Raw genomic sequence first — 20,746 nt, 5'->3', positions numbered from 1 at the left:
TCTGTTCCTCCTGTGTTATTTCTACCTCTGCTTATGAAGTTTCTAACGTGAATAGGTTATTGAAATACCTCTTTTTCATTCATATATTCATTCAGCAAATGTGTACTACTGAATGCTCGTGATGTGATGGGTTCTATTCTAGTCAGTGTGAATAGGGCAGGGAAGAAATTAGGCAAAAATCCCTCCTCTTAGGGAGTTTACATTTTCTTGGGGAGATGGACAGTACATAAGATAAATAAGTGAAAGGTATAATATGACTAGTGCTAACAAGAAAAACTAAAGCAGGGAGAGGTAGTATGTGTGTGTGGCAGGGCAGGGGTTGGAATTTTAGGTAGGGTGACCAAGAAAGACCTCATTGAAGAAGATGACTCTTGATAAGACCCAAAGGAAGTGAGAGACCTGGGTGGTGAGCAAGTACAAGGGTACTAGGGTGCAGGTATACCTGGCATGTTGGAGAATATGGCTGGAGCAGAGTGAATGAGGGATCTGGTAAGAGAGTGGTCATATGTCCTTGTTTATGTCTCTTGTCTCGATGAAATTATTAATAGTGTCCGCTTTCACTCCCAGTAGTGTCCTAGTTTGGATGGTAAGTTGTATGGTCTTCTGGTAATAGGAGGTGAGGTCAGAGAGGTAGGGGGGATGGAGGCAGACCATGGAAAGCCAAGAAAAGAAGCTTTTGGAGGATTTTGAGTACAGGAGTGATGTGATTTGACTTCGGATTTCACAGGCTCACTCTGGCTGCTGTGTTGAGAGTAGGCTGAGAGCAAAAACTGAAGTAGGGAGCCTGAGGAACATTTCTTCTGATGCTTCAGTTTCCTCAGTGAAGTAGGAAGCAAGGAGCTGAGAATAAGGAGAGGGGAAGAGGCTGGAGATTTGAGGAGAGATGGTGGTATGAATTAGTTGCCTGGGAGAGTGGGGGAGTGATGGATGGACTGGGGAAGTAATAGTGTGCATATCATGCATCAGTAAGGCCCCAAGGGCTCGTATAGGGTTTGTGATCATGAGTTTAAAGTGTTATTTAGCATGGTTGTGTGTGTTGGTTTTCTCATACACAGGTATAAATTAGGAGTAGGCAGAACTTTTTTTTTTTTCTTTAAGATTTTTGGATGTGGACCATTTTTTTTTTTAAGTCTTTATTGAATTTGTTACAATATTGCTTCTGTTTTATGTTTTGGTTCTTTGGCCCTGAGGCCTGTGGGATTTAAGCTCCCCAACCAGGGATCAAACCCACACCCCCTGCATTGGAAGGCGAAGTCTTAACCACTGGATCGCCAGGGAAGTCCCGCATTGGATTTAACTGGGATTGAGGTTTAGTCGAGTGAGGGGGGCAAATTGAGAGTACATTCAGCCAGTGATCATAATGATTGACCATGGGGTTTATGCTAGCTGGGTAAGGAGGGAAGCAGAGACAGGAGGAGAGTGAAGGTTAGCAAAAAAGGTGGTAGGATTAATGGCTTGAAAGTCTTGGTAGGGTCAAATGATCATTGGAGTTTGGGGGTGTTGAAGGAAGGAGAGAGACTATAGTATATGACGGCAACAGGGGTGGGTAGTAGGTCATATAGTCTGATGAACTTGATTAAAGAAAGAAAATTTAGCGAGTTATCTATTGTTCTGGGTTTATTTAAAATATCTTTTTTTAAAAAAAATATTTATTTATTTATTTTGGCTGTGCCGGGCCTCAGTTGTAGCACATGGGATCTTCATTGCGGCATATGGACTTCTTAGTTGTGGCATGCATGCAGGATCTAGTTCCCCCACCAGGGATCAAACCCAGGCCCCCTGCATTGAAGAGTGCAGAGTCTTACCCACTGGACCACCAGGGAAGTCCCCTTATGTAAAATATCTTTACGAAAATGTCTTTGAAGACATTTGGGACCACTGAAGGGTTTAGAAGGTGAGTTCTTACGTAGATCAGGTGGAGCATTACTTTCATGTTTTAATTTTTTTAAGTGAAGCTATATTTGAAGGTTTTAATTTCTGAATTGCATAAATTGGTTCATATTTTGCTATGTCATTGGAAACATTTTATGCGTCCTATCTTGAACAGTATTTTGGTTGTAATTAGACTGTGAACTCCTTGAGATTAGGGGACCTGGCTAGGTTCCAGCAAAAGTCAATAATGTATTTGTTGAATTAAATTGTATTAAGGCAGCAAGAAGGATACGGTTTGAGAATTTCTAAAGTATTTTCCTCTATCATTTTATAATTAAAAAATTCTAACATACAGAAACTGTTGAAGGGTAGTACAGTGATCACCATATACCCACCAACCAGATTCAACAGTGGTTTACATTTTGCTGCCTTTAAAAAATCTTTTAGTTTTTTTGAGCCATGTACGAGTGAGTTCCAGACATTCTAACAATTTACTTCTACGTACTTGAATGTGCATCTCTTAAAAATAATTCACCTGTGTAACCACACGATTTCTGAGTCATTCTTGTAGAGATCAGGACTATAATAATAGTGTACTGGCTCTATCACCTCTCACCCCTGTGGCCTTATGTAAGTTATGTAATATCCCTGAGCCTCAGTTTCTTTTGTGGCAAAGTACCTGTCTCAGAGGGATGTTATGAAGATTAAGTGTGTAAAGTTCTTAGAACCATACCACGCACAATTTTCAGTTTATAAAGTGTTTTCTCATATGATACGAAACTGTGGTGAATAACACCACCACCAACCCTTGTCACCAGAGTTGGAAACTTCTACCTCGCCTTCCCCATGTGTAGGTGTCAGCAAATCTTGTATTTTCTATCTCCAGTATCTCTCAAATTTGTCCTGTTCTTTCCATTGCCACTGCAACATTTCTTTTTTTGTTTGTTTTTAACATCTTTATTGGAGTATAATTGCTTTACAATGGTGTGTTAGTTTCTGCTTTATAACAAAGTGAATCAGTTATACATATACATATATTCCCATATCTCTTCCCTCTTGCGTCTCCCTCCCTCCCACCCTCCCTATCCCACCCCTCTAGGTGGTCACAAAGCACCGAGCTGATCTCCCTGTGGTATGCGGCTGCTTCCCACTAGCTATCTATTTTACATTTGGTAGTGTATATATGTCCATGCCACTCTCTCACTTTGTCCCAGCTTACCCTTCCCCCTCCCCATGTCTTCAAGTCCATTCTCTAGTAGATCTGTGTCTTTATTCCCGTCTTGCCCCTAGGTTCTTCATGACCTTTTTTTTTTTTTTTAAGATTCCATATATATATGTTAGCATACGGTATTTGTTTTTCTCTTTCTGACTTACTTCACTCTGTATGACAGACTCTAGGTCCATCCACCTCACTACAAATAACTCAATTTTGTTTCTTTTTATAGCTGAGTAAATATTCCATTGTATATATGTGCCACATCTTCTTTATCCATTCATCTGTCGGTGGACACTTAGGTTGCTTCCATGTCCTGGCTATTGTAAATAGAGCTGCGATGAACATTGTGGTGCATGACTCTTTTTTTTTTGCATGACTCTTTTTGAATTATGGTTTTCTCAGGGTATATGCCCAGTAGTGGGATTGCTGAGTCGTATGGTAGTTCTATTTTTAGTTTTTTAAGGAACCTCCATACTGTTCTCCATAGTGGCTGTGTCAGTTTACATTCCCACCAACAGTGCAAGAGGGTTCCCTTTTCTCGACACCCTCTCCAGCATTTATTGTTTGTGGATATTTTGAGCATGGCCATTCTGACTGGTGTGAGATGATATCTCATTGTAGTTTTGATTTGCATTTCTCTAATGATTAATGATGTTGAGCATTTTTTCGTGTGTTTGTTGGCAATCTGTATATCTTCTTTGGAGAAATGTCTATTTAGGTCTTCTGCCCATTTTTGGATTGGGTTGTTTGTTTTTTTGTTATTGAGCTGCATGTGCTGCTTGTAAATTTTGGAGATTAATCCTTTGTCAGTTGCTTCATTTGCAAATATTTTCTCCCATTCTGAGGGTTGTCTTTTCGTCTTGTTTATGGTTTCCTTTGCTGTGCAAAAGCTTTGAAGTTTCATTAGGTCCCATTTGTTTATTTTTGTTTTTATTTCCATTTCTCTAGGAGGTGGGTCAAAAAGGATATTGCTGTGATTTATGTCATAGGGTGTTCTGCCTATGTTTTCCTCTAAGAGTTTGATAGTGTCTGGCCTTACATGTAGGTCTTTAATCCATTTTGAGTTTATTTTTGTGTATGGTGTTAAGGAGTGTTCTAATTTCATTCTTTTACATGTAGCTGTCCAGTTTTCCCAGCACCACTTATTGAAAAGGCTGTCTTTTCTCCATTGTATATTCTTGCCTCCTTTATCAAAGGTAAGGTGCCCATATGTGCGTGGGTTTATCTCTGGGCTTTCTATCCTGTTCCATTGATCTATATTTCTGTTTTTGTGCCAGTACCATACTGTCTTGATTACTGTAGCTTTGTAGTATATTCTGAAGCCAGGGAGCCTGTTTCCTCCTGCTCCATTTTTCTTTCTCAAGATTGCTTTGGCTATTCAGGGTCTTTTGTGTTTCCATACAAATTGTGAATTTTTTTGTTCTAGTTCTGTGAAAAATGCCAGTGGTCTTGCCTATCAACAATTTCTTAGTCTTTCTTCATCTAGTTCCATCCAAACCACCTCATCTTTTTCCTTACTGCCAAAGTTTATGTTCTCAAATGTAAATTTAATCGTGTTAATCCATTTAAACTCTTTTCCCATCTCCTACAGTGCAAAGTCCCAGTTTCATTTATTTTTTAAAATTAATTAATTAATTTATTTTTGGCTGCGTTGGGTCTTCGTTGCTGCGCGCGGGCTTTCTCTAGTTGCAGCGAACGGGGGCTACTCTTCGTTGCGGTGCGCGGGTTTCTCATTGCGGTGGCTTGTTGCAGAGCATGGGCTCTAGGCGTGCAGGCTTCAGTAGTTGTGGTTCATGGGTGGGCTCTAGAGCGCAGGCTCAGTAGTTGTGGAGCACGGGCTTAGTTGCTCCACAGCACGTGGGATCTTCCCGGACCAGGGATCGAACCTGTGTCCCCTGCATTGGCAGGTGGATTCTTAACTGTTGTGCCATTAGGGAAGTCCAGTCCCAGTTTCTTAACACTGGCTTCTGTGTACCTTCGGTCTCTGTAGCCTTATCTCATTATACATTTCCTCCCCTACCCCCAGCCTCACTCTTAACACACACAACACATGCCCCCAAACTGTAGCAAGCCATGTGTAGTTCTCTGAATATACTGTGTCACACACTTCTGTGCCTTTGCTTGATTGGCTGCCTGTATCTGGAAGTCTACCCCTACCCATTATCCTCTTTATGTCTGGCAAATACTTATCCCCCACCCCCCATACTTGTCTTTTAAGACTAGGCACAGGTACCTAACTCCTCAGTCATTCCTTCTCTTTTGTCTGTACTCTACGTTGTACAGCCTTCATTCAGCCATAGCATTATACCCATAACATTTTGGGGCAGCCATCTGCTTGTGTGTCTGCCTTGTTCTATTAGATTAGGAAGTCCTTGAGGGCACATACTAGATTTTATCCTTTTTTTGTATCCCTAGTACCTAACATGTTTCTCATGCCAGGCACAAAATAAATGTAGATACTGTGTCCACATTTTATGGATGAAAAAACCCCTGAGGTTCAGAGAATATGCATTATATACCCAAGGTAACAGAACTAATTAATGAAGCATACAGATCATTTTTTTAAAGATTTTTTGATGTGGACCATTTTTAAAGTCTTTATTGAATTTGTTACAGTATTGCTTCTGTTTTATGTTTTGGGGTTTTGGCTGTGAGACATGTGGGATCTTAGCTCCCTGACCAGGGATCGAACCTGCACCCCCTGCACTGGACCACCAGGGAAGTCCCCAAAGCATACAGATCTTTGAGAGCCCATTTCAGTACTATTTTCATTAACTATAATATTTCTCATAGTTACAACCATTTGTTCAGTGATTGTTCTTAGTCTGTGGATTTAGAGCCCCCTAGAGGATGTTAGAATTCCCTCATGGAAGTCTGCAAAGTCATATGTGTTTTCTTTAGGCTGAGTTAATAAGATTATATATGTATGTATGGCACCAATTTTTTTGAATGTACCCGGATGCTTTTGTGAGTTAATAGTGAATCATCTTGGTGAAGTAGACATATTTAAACCTTTTGAGAGGAAAGCACTCGGAGGGTTTTAATACAGGAGACTTGGAATAATAGCTTTGTATAGTTTGCTAGGGAATTGATAAGGTGCAAGAAAGTTTTTAAAGCAGTTAAATTCAAGTTAGATGATAATATCTGAGACTTTTTTAGTCATCAGTAGTTCATTAAGATAAAAGAAAAAATTTTAATTTGTGAAATCAAACTTAATTAAAAATTGTTGAATCTATTTCTTTAAATAAGGCGGCTTTAAATATATTTCCGTCTGCTACCATAATGTTTAACTCTTTTTTTTAGTCTTAGCACCAAAAATATTTATTTCATATATATGAACATATTTTCATTGGATCTGTAAACATATTGAGAGTTCTGTGAGCTAGGTTGTCACCTCTTTCAGAATCTGAATTCACTACAAATTGTATTTTATCAATTCCAAATAAATCCATTATGAATCTGATTGGCTGAGACAACTTTTTTTTTTCTAGCTTTATTGAACTATAATTGACATATAACATTGTGTACGTTTGTCATATAATGATGATTTGGTACACATACATTGTAAAATGTTTACCACAGTAAGGTTAGTTAACACATCCTTCACCTCATGTAATTACCATTTTCTTGTTACTATGGTGAGAACATTTAAAGCTTTACTCTCATAGCAGCTTTTAAGTATATAATCATGTTTAATTCTTTTTAAAAAATTTTTATTGAAGTATAGTTGATTTACAATGTTGTGTTTAATTTCTGCTGTACAGCAAAGTGACTCAGTTATACATATATATATCCTTTTTCATATTCTTTTCCATTATGGTTTATCACAGGGTATTGAATATAGTTCCCTGTGCTATACAGTAGGACCTTGTTTATCCATCCTATATGTAATAGTTTGCATCTGCTAATCCCAAACTCCCAGTCCTTTCCTTCCCCACCCCTAATGTTTAATTCTTAATGAGAAGCATTTTTCTAACTTAATGACTGCTGCCTCGACACAATGTTGTATTCTGCTATTTGGCCCACAAGCGCTTCTGTTGCTGAGATAAAATGTTTGTGGTCTGGCAGGCATTCTAGCTTCAAGGGTATAGCTTAAATAATAATGCTTTAAAATATGTGTGCTATTTTTATCAGTTTGTTTAGCTACTAGATAAACAAGAATTGTGTGATTTCATTCATTCCTTTGGCAAATACTTATTCAACTCATGCTGTGAACCAAGCCCTCTCCTCAGCCCTGAAATTAAAGCAGTAAGTCGACAAAACAGACAAATCTTGGCCTTGGCGGCCCTTGCCTTTCAGTGGGGGAGCCATACTCTAAGCATGATGAACATGCATGTAACAACAACCCATGCTGGGTTGGGGCAAGTGCTTTAAAAAAAAAAAAAAAAAGGCCAGAAGAGGGAATAGGAAGTGATATTTTCTGTTTTAGAATGATTTGTCTCAGAAGGCCTTTCTAAATAGACATTTGAGCAGAGACCTGAATGAAGTAAAGGCACCAGCCTTGCATAGGCATCTGGAGGAATAGCCTTCCAGAGAGAGGGTTCAGCAAATGCAGAGGCTTTGAGGAAGGGGCATGCTTGATCTGTTCAAGAGGAGGCCAGCGTGTCTGGAGCTGTGTGAGCAGGAGTTAGAATGGCAGGAGATGAGGTTGGAGGAATAGCAGGGTTAGATCATGTGGGACTTTCAGATTTCATTCTAAGTGTAAAATAAGCCTTTGGACAGCTTCTAGTGGGGGAATAAAGTGGTCTGACTTAAATTTAAAGGATGTTCTATGCTATGTAGAGACTCCAGTAGTACAAGAAATGAAGCAGGAGTTCAGTTAGGAAGTAGTGGTTAGAGACCTTTGGGTGAGAGATGATGATGGAGGTGGTGAGATGTGTTTTGAAGAAAGAGTCAACAGGCTATGTTGATTGATTGCAGTGTGAAAGAGAGCAGGCAAGGAAAGTCCAGTGTTGGTAAATAGACACGGGCCTTTTTTTTTTTTTTCTTTGCAATTGACAAGGAAATTTAGTTATTTCTGAGATATACATTTTAAAGTAATAACTAGAATTATGACTTACAACATTATACCAGAACATATAAGATTTTTAGAAATTTCATGTAATGTCTGAAACATTTATATTAACATATTTCCATACAAATAACCCAAAGCAAGTTTAGTATTAGTTGTTTTTTTGTTTGTTTGTTTGTTTGATTTTTTTTATACTGCAGGTTCTTATTAGTCATCAATTTCATACACATCAGTGTATACATGTCAATCCCAATTGCCCAATTCGGCACACCACCATCCCCACCCCACCGCGGTTTTTCCCCCTCGGTGTCCATTCGTTTGTTCTCTACATCTGTGTCTCAACTACTGCCTTGCAAACCGGTTCATCTGTACCATTTTTCTAGGTTCCACATATATGCGTTAATAAATGATATTTGTTTTTCTCTTTCTGACTTACTTCACTCTGTATGACAGTCTTTAGATCCGTCCACGTCTCAGCAAATGACTCAATTTCGTTCCTTTTTATGGCTGAGTAATATTCCATTGTATATATGTACCACAACTTCTTTATCCATTCGTCTGGCAATGGGTATTTAGGTTAGGTTCCATGACCTGGCTATTGTAAATAGTGCTGCAATGAACATTGTGGTGCATGTGTATTTTTTTTTTTTTTTTTGCATGTGTATTTTTGAATTATGGTTTTCTCTGGGTATGTGCCCAGTAGTGGGATTGCTGGATCATATGGTAATTCTATTTTTAGTTTTTTAAGGAACCTCCATACTGTTCTCCATAGTGGCTGTATCAATTTACATTCCCACCAACAGTGCAAGAGGGTTCCCTTTTCTCCACACCCACTCCGGCATTTGTTGTTTGTAGATTTTCTGATGATGCCCATTCTAACTGGTGTGAGGTGATACCTCATTGTAGTTTTGATTTGCATTTCTCTAATAATTAGTGATGTTGAGCATCTTTTTTTTTTTTTTTTTTATTAATTTATTTATTATTTATTTTTGGGTGTGTTGGGTCTTCGTTTCTGTGCGAGGGCTTTCTCTAGTTGCGGCAAGCGGGGGCCACTCTTCATCGCGGTGCGCGGGCCTCTCACTGTCGCGGCCTCTTGTTGCGGAGCACAGGCTCCAGACGCGCAGGCTCAGTAGTTGTGGCTCACGGGCCCATTTGCTCCATGGCATGTGGGATCTTCCCAGACCAGGGCTCGAACCCGTGTCCCCTGCATTGGCAGGCAGATTCTCAACCACTGCGCCACCAGGGAAGCCCGATGTTGAGCATCTTTTCATGTGCTTCTTGGCCATCTGTATGTCTTCTTTGGAGAGATGTCTATTTAGGTCTTCTGCCCATTTTTTGATTGGGTTGTTTGTTTCTTTAATATTGAGCTGCATGAGCTCTTTATATATTTTGGAGATTAATCCTTTGTCCGTTGATTCGTTTGCAAATATTTTCTCCCATTCTGAGGGTTGTCTTTTCGTCTTGTTTATGGTTTCCTTTGCTGTGCAAAAGCTTTGAAGTTTCATTAAGTCCCATTTGTTTATTTTTGTTTGTATTTCCATTACTCTAGGAGGTGGATCAAAAAAGATCTTGCTGTGATTTATGTCAAAGAGTGTTCTTCCTATGTTTTCCTCTAAGAGTTTTGTAATGTCCGGTCTTACATTTAGGTCTCGAATCCATTTTGAGTTTATTTTTGTGTGTGGTGTTAGGGAGTGTTCTAATTTCATTCTTTTAGATGTAGCTGTCCAGTTTTCCCAGCACCACTTATTGAAGAGACTGTCTTTTCTCAATTATATATCTTTGCCTCCTTTGTCATAGATTAGTTGACCATAGGTACGTGGGTTTATCTTCGGGCTTTCTGTCTTGTTCCATTGATCTATGTTTCTGTTTTTGTAGACACCGGTCTTGAAGGATACATGCAAACTATTTACAGTGGCTGCCTCTGAGCACTGGCCTTATTAAGAGCTTTTCTCTTTTTCTTCTTTTTTTTTTTGCTTATCTGTATTTACCAGTTTTTCTGTACTGAACCTGTAATGCTTCTATTGTAAAATATATATATAGATAGATTATTTTAAAACTAGAGCTAACCATGATACTAAATGTAGCCTAATATTTAATGTGTTCTCCTACTCCCTTTGATTTTTGGAAAACAATTTAAGTGACATAAAAATTTTTTCTTTTTACTCTAGTGATCAGCCTTTGTACCTTCTCCACATTTGAAGATGGTGAAGCTAGATATTCATACTCTGGCCCATCACCTCAAGCAGGAACGCTTATATGTAAACTCTGAGAAACAGCTCATTCAGAGGCTCAATGCAGATGTACTTAAGACAGCTGAAAAGTTGTATCGTACAGCATGGATCGCTAAGCAACAGAGAATTAATTTGGATCGGCTTATTATAACCAGGTAAAGAAAAGGTTTTGAGGTCTTAAATGTTATGAACCACTATAATTCTGCTTATAGCAGTTAATAACTGCTAACTGCAAATAAACAAATCTATTTCCAACAAAGTGCATGGTTTAAGATATTTTAAATCAGCATCTCAATGGTGAGTCTTTGCTTATTTTGCTTAATTAACCTATTAACCTAAGCACAGTTGTAGAGAATTATAACTTAAGCATTAATATTTTATACCATACCAATTAATTTTGTATCTTGGCATTATATAACATTTTATTATTGTAGAGAGTAAATTATCTTGTGTTCTGCTTTTCTCCTAATATTATTTAATATATACATTTTCATGTTTTGCTATTGTATATCTACTTTTCAGTTTTAGAAACCTCATTTTTCACTGTGTTAATACCTTATTGTTCTGTTGTTCCAAGAAGCAGTTTTTAAGTCTAGAAATAGTGGTGCTGTGGTATACTGTCGAGAAAAGAAGCCAGACATAGAAGAGTACATACCGTATGAGTCCATGTATATGAAGTTCAAAAAGAGGCAGGACTGATCTTCAATGATAGAAGTCAAAATAATGGTTATTTCTCAGTACTTTTCATTGAACCTGACTTAGTATGAAGAATTTGTCCTACTTTTTGGTTTTGACTTTCTTTACACATTTAGATGCTGGTGGTCTAAAAGATTTTAGCAATTCTGAGTGATCTCATTGCCATGACTATCATCAACTCACATTTCCATGTTTTAGTATGGTATATTATTATTGTTGTTAATTTTATTATTTTGCTTGTTTGCTTGTTTTTTAGTGCTGAAGCTTCCCCTGCTGAATGTTGCCAACATGCCAAGATTTTGGAAGATACACAGTTTGTTGATGGGTATAAGCAGTTGGGATTTCAGGAGACTGCTTATGGAGAATTCTTAAGTCGATTAAGGGAAAATCCTCGTCTTATTGCCTCCTCTTTGGTTGCCGGAGAGAAACTTAATCAGGAGAACACACAAAGTGTTATTTACACAGTTTTTACCTCTCTCTATGGCAACTGCATTATGCAAGAAGATGAAAGCTACCTCCTTCAGGTGTTGAGATACTTGATTGAATTTGAACTTAAAGAAAGTGACAACCCCAGGCGACTTTTGAGGAGAGGAACTTGTGCCTTCAGCATCTTATTTAAACTTTTTTCTGAAGGACTGTTTTCTGCCAAACTTTTCCTCACAGCAACTTTACATGAGCCAATCATGCAGCTGCTTGTTGAAGATGAGGATCACCTGGAAACAGACCCAAACAAGCTAACTGAGAGGTTCTCCCCATCTCAACAGGAAAAACTCTTTGGAGAGAAAGGCTCAGATAGATTCAGGCAAAAGGTTCAAGAGATGGTGGATTCCAACGAGGCCAAACTAGTGGCTTTGGTGAACAAATTTATTGGTTATCTCAAACAGAACACATACTGCTTTCCACATAGTTTGAGATGGATTGTGTCACAGATGTACAAAACTCTCTCCTGTGTAGATAGACTGGAAGTTGGGGAGGTCAGAGCAATGTGTACTGACCTCCTGTTGGCCTGCTTCATTTGTCCTGCGGTTGTCAATCCAGAACAGTATGGAATAATTTCTGATGCTCCTATTAATGAGGTGGCAAGATTTAATCTGATGCAGGTATGCTTTTGCTAGGCATTCAGTTTAAAGTCAGTTGATTGGGCAGTGGGAGTGGGAACAGAAACTATGATGACATTATTCATATATTCTTACCATTCCTTTTCCCCAAACTGTCCTAAATATTTGCTTCTTACATTGTGTTGGTTTTTAAATGGAGTCCTCATACACTTGAATGTATAGTTGAATTTGATTTTCTAGAACAAGCCCTTACCCCTTTCCCATGATTTCAAAATCCAGAATGACTGAAAATTGAGTGTCTTTTATACTTCATTTGGTAACAAAACCTAACCTGAACTAACATGAGGCTATTTATAATTGTTAGTTATTCCATTTCATGTTCATGAATATTCATGTTTTGCTGCAGGAATGTTAATGTATCTGATTATAGGAAGCCAGCCTAAATACTGGACATGTTACATGTATGCAGTAACCAACCTTTCTAAAATCTCCAGATTTTGAAATCTGAAACTCCTCTGGACCTAAAAGTTTCAGAAAGAGGATTTTTGGATCTATGTTAGTGCTTTTTTCCCTAATCATCTGAACTACTGAAATCGTGTTATTATTTCTTAAGGGATTCTTTTAATTATATCTTATCCCCAGAAATACTGTGAGGAAGAGACAGAGTTTATTTGGAATAGAATATGTCTTGTCTTTGGATGATTTTTTTTTTAATGATAAGCTTTTTTTTCATGATCAGTTCTATCATATTGGGGTGTTTAGAAATTAACTATATAGACATCCCTGAAATAAAAATTTTTTATCATCTCTGAAACACTAAATTTATTCTTATGATAGTGTCGTTATAGTTTTATTTTTGTCATTCCATTGGAGGTTGAATCACATCTTTTCAAAATGAGTAAAAGGGGGGATTGTCCTAGGTATGAAGCTGATGCTGTATGATAATAACTTTCAGCAAAGTGTCTTTAGAGAGAGTGGATTAACAGTTCACTTTTGGCAGTAAGGAACTGGCTCTGTGAATTAATATTTACTTTCAAAACAGCTTATGTTCTGAAGGAATTCTTTGCTTTTAAGTCTAGAAAAAAAATTTACCTTGAGTACTTTATGAACTATAGGGAAAAGTACTTAATAATAACTTGAGATAGTTTGAGTCAGCTTTTACAAATTAATTAAATTTCTAAACACATGAAAAGTACAGCAGCAGAAACAAAGGTGTGTACCTTCATTTCCTAATGTTGTAGTAATGTGCATTAAAGACAAAGCAAAATTTCCTACTTATTCTTTATAACTCAATCTAAATGTAATAAAATATAGTAAAAGCTGACATAGACAAGATGCACATTTTATTTGGTATCCTATTTTGTATGCCTGGTCAGGTGGTGTGAATATTCTTTTTTTTTTTTTTTGAATTTTATTTTATTTAATTTTTTTATACAGTAGGTTCTTATTAGTTATCCCTTTAGTGTGTTAATATTCTTATGAAATAGATTTATAGAGTGGAATGGAAGTGCTTTCACAGTGAGGACTGTGTAAGTGTCTACAGCCTATGTCTTCCCACCTCTGCTCTGGGTTGCAGGTTGGCCGCCTTTTGCAGCAATTAGCAATGACTGGCTCCGAAGAGGGAGATCCCCGGACAAAGAGCAGCCTTGGAAAATTTGACAAAGTAAGAGTGAATACTATGTCGTGTGAAGTACTGTTGATAGAAAGTTCTGCTAAAGTATTAGTGAACCTAACTATTCTCCTTATTAAATCTTGTCCCTAGGTGATGTGTAAATTAAATACTCTTTTCAATTACCCTTGGTTTGGCTATAGAGGATACAGTGTTGGATCAGCAGCATTTAAAGGAAGATGTCATCTGTATAGCAGATTCACTTTGCTGTACAGTAGAAGCTAACAAAGCATTGTAAAGCAACTATACTCCAATAAAAATTAATTAAGAAAATAAAGGAAGATGTCATCAAAGATTACTAATTCTCAAAAAATATATATATAAACACCAATTATACTTCAATTAAAAAAAAAAAGATTACTAATTCTCACTTATAGAAATGTTGAGGAGATGCCATTGTAATGAGAGCCAAAGAGCTATTAAGATTATTTTTAAAAGTTTGATTTAGGGCCTTCCCTGGTGGTGCAGTGGTTAAGAATCCACCTGCCAATGCAGGGGACATGGGTTCGAGCCCTGGTCCGAGAAGATCCGACATGCTGCGGAGCAACTAAGCCCGTGCACCACAACTACTGAGCCTGCGCTCTAGAGCCTGCAAGCCACAACTACTGAAGCCCACGCGCCTGGAGCCTATGCTCCACAACAGGGGAAGCCACCGCAATGAGAAGCCCGCGCACTGCAATGAAGAGTAGCCCCCGCTCACCACAACTAGAGAAAGCCTGCGTGCAGCAATGAAGACCCAACGTAGCCAAAAAATAAATAAAATTAAAAAAAAAACAAAAAACGTTTGATTTAAAAAAATTGTCACTAAATCAAGTCTGTGAATATATGAATCAGCAATAAATGTATAATTTTAAGTGTATTTCATAAGTTAACATAGCATTGTTCAGTTGGTATAACTAAATAAAAATTTAAGGGACTTCCCTGGTGGTCGGTGGTTAAGACTCCACACTCCCAATGCAGAGGGCCTGGGTTCGATCCCTGATGGGGGAACTAGATGCTGCATGCCACAACTAAAGATCTCACGTGCTGCAACTAAAAGATCCCACACGCCACAGTGAAGATTCCACGTGCCGCAACTAAAGACCCGGCACAGCCAAATAAATAAATAAATAAATCTTTTAAAAAATAAAAAAAATTTAATTTATCATACTTTGAGTAGGCTGTACATTCAACCTAAAATTCAAAGGTTAGATAGTGAAGTTTCCCTTCCACCTCTGATCTCTAACCTTCATTTCCTCCCTAAATGTTCTTCACGTTATCAATCTTTTGTGTGTCCTTCAAGAAGTCTGTATGTATACAAGCAAATTCCTAATATATTTTCCTAATTACGAATGGTAGGACTGTGTGCACTGTCTGCCTCATGTTTGTTTCATATACCAGAATATCTTGGAGATTATTTTATATCGGTTCATAGAGAGTTTAATTTTTTTAAATGTTAGGTTTAATATAATTTTCAAGAAGAAAAACTTTCTACATGCTTGTCCACCTGAATCAGAAATTTTGTTCCCTTTATTTATTTATTTTTAATAAATTTATTTATTTATTTTTGGCTGCATTGGGTCTTGGTTGCTGCACGCAGGCTTTCTCTAGTTGTGGCGAGTGGGCTTCTCACTGTGGTGGCTTCTCTTGTTGCGGAGCATGGGCTCTAGGCACACGGGCTTCAGTAGTTGTGGCGCGTGGGCTCAGTAGTTGTGGCTTGCGGGCTCTAGAGCGCAGGCTCAGTAGTTGTGGTGCATGGGCTTAGTTGCTCCACGGCATGTGGGACCTTCTCAGACCAGGGCTTGAACCCATGTCCCCTGCATTGGCAGGTGGATTCTTAACCACTGCGCCACCAGGGCAGGTGGATTCTTAACCACTGCACCACCAGGGAAGTCCCTGTTCCCTTACTTTAAAGGGGAAGTATTTCACTGTGATTTTTTTCTCCTGTTTGAACAGAGCTGTGTTGCTGCTTTCCTTGATGTGGTGATTGGAGGCCGTGCAGTGGAGACCCCGCCAATGTCCTCCGTTAATCTTCTGGAAGGGTTGAGCAGAACTGTAGTTTATATAACCTACAGTCAGCTTATTACTCTGGTAATGGCTTCATTCTTTAATAGGACTTTCTCAAAAGTCATTTATCTGAACATGGGCAGAGTCATAGATGAGTACATTGTGTGAGAAATATATATCGTGTTTGAAAAATTGATTTCATAAGCTAAATGTCCTTTTACTTTTGCCAGGTGAATTTTATGAAGAGTGTGATGTCTGGAGATCAACTGAGAGAAGATAGAATGGCTCTTGACAATTTATTGGCAAACCTACCCCAGGCAAAGCCAGGAAAAAGCAGCAGTTTGGAAATGACTCCCTACAGTACTCCTCAGCTGTCTCCAGCAACCACTCCAGCAAATAAAAAGAATCGATTGCCTATAGGTAAAGAGAATTTCTCATATTGAGGCTTTCCTTTAAATTTAATATTTCTTTCTTAGCCTTTGTTATTGCTTAGCATTTGGGAATATAGTTTTAAATAATTTGGAGAAGTTCTTCTCTTCATTTTTACTGGTGGTAATTCAATTTTTTTTTGGCTGCCTTGGGTCTTTGTTGCTGTGTAAGGGCTTTCTCTAGTTGTGGCGAGTGGGGGCTACTCTTCAATGCGGTGGCTTCTCTTGTTGCGGAGCACGGGCTCTAGGTGCGTGGGCTTCAGTAGTTGTGGTATGCAGGCTCAGTAGTTGTGGCTTGCGGGCTCTAGAGCGCAGGCTCAGTAGTTGTGGCGCATGGGCTTAGTTACTCCACGGCATGTGGGATCTTCCTGGACCAGGGATCGAACCCGTGTCCCCTGCATTGGCAGGCAATTCTTAACCACTGCGCCACCAGGGAAGCCCAGGCTTTAGCTTTATCTAGACATACTTGTCATAATTAATTGGAATCATGCCACTTACAATATACTTTGTTTACTGTAAGTCATCATTTGAATTATGTACTGTCATCATTTGAATTATGTAGCCCTGTTCTTTCCACAGAGTTCTAAATAATATAATAAAATTATTTTAGAAATTTCTATCAGTAAAGTTGAAAATATATAGTTATTATTTTTTCATTATTATTATTATTTTTAAAATTTATTTATTTATTTATGGCTGTGTTGGGTCTTCGTTTCTGTGCGAGGGCTTTCTCCAGTTGCGGCAAGCGGGGGTCACCCTTCATTGCGGTGCGCGGGCCTCTCACTATCGCGGCCTCTCTTGTTGCGGAGCACAGGCTCCAGACGCGCAGGCTCAGTAATTGTGGCTCACGGGCCCAGTTGCTCTACGGCATGTGGGATCTTCCCAGACCAGGGCTCGAACCCGTGTCCCCTGCATTGGCAGGCAGATTCTCAACCACTGCACCACCAGGGAAGCCCCTTTTCATTATTATTAATAGCCAGCCTTTTATTGACTGAGTTAAGATCTTTGTTATTTTATAAAATAAGGCAAAACTTCTGTTTTGTCAATTTTAAGAAATAGGTTTAATTAAGCCTTATTTCCTTAGTAAACATTTATCCATAATAAATCTATATAATCTGTAATAATATCTATATAAATCCACAAACAAATTGAGCATATGTATACTATGTACCAGGCACAGGGTAAGCATTTTCTAAATGTTCTTCCACATTTAATTCATGCAGAAAATCGACACAAAAAGTGGTCTGATCACTGTCCTGCAGGCGGGGCACTGTGTTCAACACTGGTGATACAAAGACCCTTAAGTCATGCCCTTACACTTAGGTTAGTCGCTGATAGTCCAGTTGGGGAGAGTGAGAAGAGACCAGTACCCTTCAGTGTACTGAGTGTCTGATGGAGATAAGCATAGAGGGTTATGGGGACGCCTAAGTTAGCGGTGTGGTGATGCTGTCAGGAGAAGATCCGGGAGCAGGTGAAGGCTGCACTTTCTCTTGGAGAATGAATGGAAGTTAGACAAAGTAAACAAGACACAGAGAGAGTGTTTAGACCAAGGGAGCAGAGTATTTTAGTGCCAACTTTTTAACGGTCATGAGGAGCTCAGCAGCAGTTAGTGAGCATGAATAGTTGTTATATTTTATACATTCTGAAGAATGGGATTTCATTTTTAAACTCCCAGGAGCTGATTTGTTAAGAATTGTCAGTTTCTTAAAATTAATCTACCTTTCTTTTAACATGATATGGAATAATATTATCAACAGGAATGTGGCATCATATTCTTCAAGTCTTTGGCTTTCATCATCTCAAAACGTCAATTTTCAGAATTAAAAATAGAATAAAAAAAAGAAACTTGACATTCAATGATTTTTAATATTATAGGCTATTAGCACTTTTTTAACATGAAGAAATAAATGATTTTTGGTAAACCAGAGATTTTTTTTTCCATGATTCACTCATGTTCTTTCGTTTCTTTTCATCCAGAGTGTCATTCATTAAATAAGAGTATAATGGAAAGTAAATTTCAGATGTTTGCCCAGTATTATTTTGTATAGTCATGTGACCTGGTCATTGAACTTATTTCATATTTTAAAAGATGTGTCCATTATTCAGAGGGTTGATTTTCTTTCTGTTTAATGCTTTCGCAACCCAGGACAACAGTTCGCAGCCATAACTGCCTGGGATTCCTTAGCCACCAATCTTACTGCTCATATTACTCTAGTAACCCCTTTTGGTGGGTAATAGGCTGTTCCTTTTCTTATGTAACTTATTTAAGAAATAGTTTATGAAATTTTGCTCCATGTGCATGTTGCTTTTGCTTTATGTAAATTGGTACATGAATTTTGATTACTTGCATTTTTATAAATTATAAAGTTTGTTCCTTAAGATTCACGTAGTTGTTCATAAAGTTGAAGTTAAGTTTACAATTCAAGAGAAGACAGTGAGGGTCAGCAAAGAAAGGTGTAAGTGAACCTGTTTTAGAATTTTGGAAGTTGGTGTGTGCTTTGAGTTTTGAAAGTAAGAGTGATTGATGAACTGATCTACAGCATTGTGGAGAGAACATGATTGTTTATAGTTCTGTCTTCAAGTAGGTCAGCTTTCACCGAAACTGAAGTTGAAAGACTTTTATTATAATTGAGTGTTTGTGCTTCATGTCTGCACTTTTATTTGCCCTGAAAGAGTATCTATTTAGTATTCTGGTTGTATTGAATCTTATTGTCCTCTGAAAAAAACCTGACACTTATCACAGAAGACTAAAGTTCATAGAGAAATTGTCACAGAAATTGTCACAAGCTATCTAAATCTTTCAGTTTCCAAAAGTTCTTGTAAGGGAATCCCCTGGTGGTCCAGTGGTTGGGACTCCGTGCTTTCACTACCGAGGGCCCGGGTTCGATCCTTGGTTGGGGAACTAAGATCCCACAGGCCGCTCAGTGCAGCCAAAAAACAAAACAAACAAACAAACAAACACAAAACCCCACCAAAAACAAAAGTTCTTGTAAGATCTATAGGATGGATTACTTTAGAAAAAGGTATTACTTATTTACTTATAAGTAGGGGAAAAACACCCTTAAGTAATTAGATCCTTCATTAGTTTAGAATGTTCCCATAAAGCAGAAAGGAAACTTATATTCAAACAAAGAGAACTCTTCTGCATCTTTAGGAAGAGGTTAATACATTTCAGGAAAAACTGTGTTTTCAAAAACTGATTCTGGTTTTGTCAGCAGTTGCCAACGTGTATAACTTTTTATGGCTGTCAGATTTCTATATGAAATTTTCTAATGCTTTTAAGTTTAGTTATTATTATGGGAGACCTGTGGCAGTTAAATCATTTTGTAGGAGAAATAGTTGAAGATATTATACCTTGAAAAGATAAGGAATAAAGTAATGCTTTTCTTGTCACTCCCAAGTCTTAAATTGATTGGGATGTGTTTGCTGTTCTGCAGGTGTAAACTGTGTGTCACTCCCTGCCAGGTGAACATGGATCATTGTTTCTGTTGATCAGTTTTGAAGGAGAATTTGTATTAGTCATTAGTAGAGTAGCTGGGAAATATGGGTTGTTTTTTCTTTTTTAATTCATATTCTCACCACTCTTTTTTTGTGCATGTGCAAATGTTCTACATTAATAGAAAATATGTTTTTGTATCAATGTGCCATTTTCTTCATTTTGTCTTTTTCTCTAAATTATCTTACTTGAAATTTTTTTATTAGCAACTCGGAGCAGAAGCCGCACCAATGTTCTAATGGACTTACATATGGACCATGAAGGATCAGCTCAAGAAACCATCCAGGAAGTGCAGCCAGAAGAGGTGTTGGTCATTTCCTTAGGAACAGGTCCCCAGCTTACTCCAGGGATGATGTCAGAAAATGAGGTATGACTGTATAGTTACACTTAACTTGTAGCTATTAATGTTAAGAACTTCAGATTCTTTTCTTCTCAGTAAAGGTCACTTGCTTCTATAAATCAGTATTCATTTAACAAATATTTTTCATTATCTTCAGTGGGTCTGCCATGATACCCTATCAAATGCTCAACTCCCTATGAACAGTTCTGGAGGTCCTTCACATTAATAAACCTGTGGCACTGTATTTGGTAACCAGATCCATACCAAAAGGAATTTTCCTAATAGTAGTAGAAGAGGCAGGAAGCCAGGAAATTGTGTTATGGAAATTGAGGAGACTTTTACAGTGACCTGTAGGAAATATTTTATGTTTCTTTTCTTTTTAATGATGTAGTAGTGGTATTCCTGCTTTAAAGAGCCAAACAGTATTTAGAAATAATTTCTGTTCTTTGGCTGGTTGGGAAGAAATGGAAGAGATAATTGAAAGGAAAACTAAGTAAAATATTTTAAGGAAATGGGGTTGGGGATATGAGAATCAGTTTTAAGATATTTGTAAACAGAAGAGCTTGGGACAGAAGCAAGAGGAAAGAAGTTTTGACTCTCTAAACATAGGAGCCTCTTCTCATAGATTGTGACCTCTTGAGAAAGAAGCATTTTCTTACCTTCAGCAGTGCCTGCTTATTATTCAGCAAAGCCTATTCCTGGCCTGGGAAGAAGGGACCAGTTATAGTGGTTGATACAGTGAT

The 20,746-nt window shown here is 38.0% G+C and overlaps 1 protein-coding gene across 7 annotated transcripts in view; it reads left to right on the top strand.

Annotated features, from left to right (window-relative positions):
• GAPVD1 (GTPase activating protein and VPS9 domains 1) overlaps positions 1 to 20,746 on the top strand; it is a 69,515-nt gene that overhangs the window by 15,555 nt on the left and 33,214 nt on the right. For all 7 annotated transcript variants that reach the window (XM_061199933.1, XM_061199931.1, XM_061199932.1 and 4 more), the window contains exons 2-7: positions 10,268 to 10,485; positions 11,283 to 12,126; positions 13,661 to 13,747; positions 15,689 to 15,823; positions 15,970 to 16,159; positions 19,870 to 20,030. In XM_061199933.1, the coding sequence (XP_061055916.1) occupies positions 10,301 to 10,485; positions 11,283 to 12,126; positions 13,661 to 13,747; positions 15,689 to 15,823; positions 15,970 to 16,159; positions 19,870 to 20,030 (1,602 nt within the window). In that variant the 5' untranslated portion in view covers positions 10,268 to 10,300. The remainder of the gene's footprint in view (positions 1 to 10,267; positions 10,486 to 11,282; positions 12,127 to 13,660; positions 13,748 to 15,688; positions 15,824 to 15,969; positions 16,160 to 19,869; positions 20,031 to 20,746) is intronic.

Source organism: Eubalaena glacialis, chromosome 9 (assembly GCF_028564815.1).
Source record: "Eubalaena glacialis isolate mEubGla1 chromosome 9, mEubGla1.1.hap2.+ XY, whole genome shotgun sequence".
In the NCBI taxonomy this organism is placed as follows: Eukaryota; Metazoa; Chordata; class Mammalia; order Artiodactyla; family Balaenidae; genus Eubalaena; species Eubalaena glacialis.
Note: the sequence above shows the minus strand (reverse complement) of the source record. Positions and strands in the feature narration are given on the sequence as shown.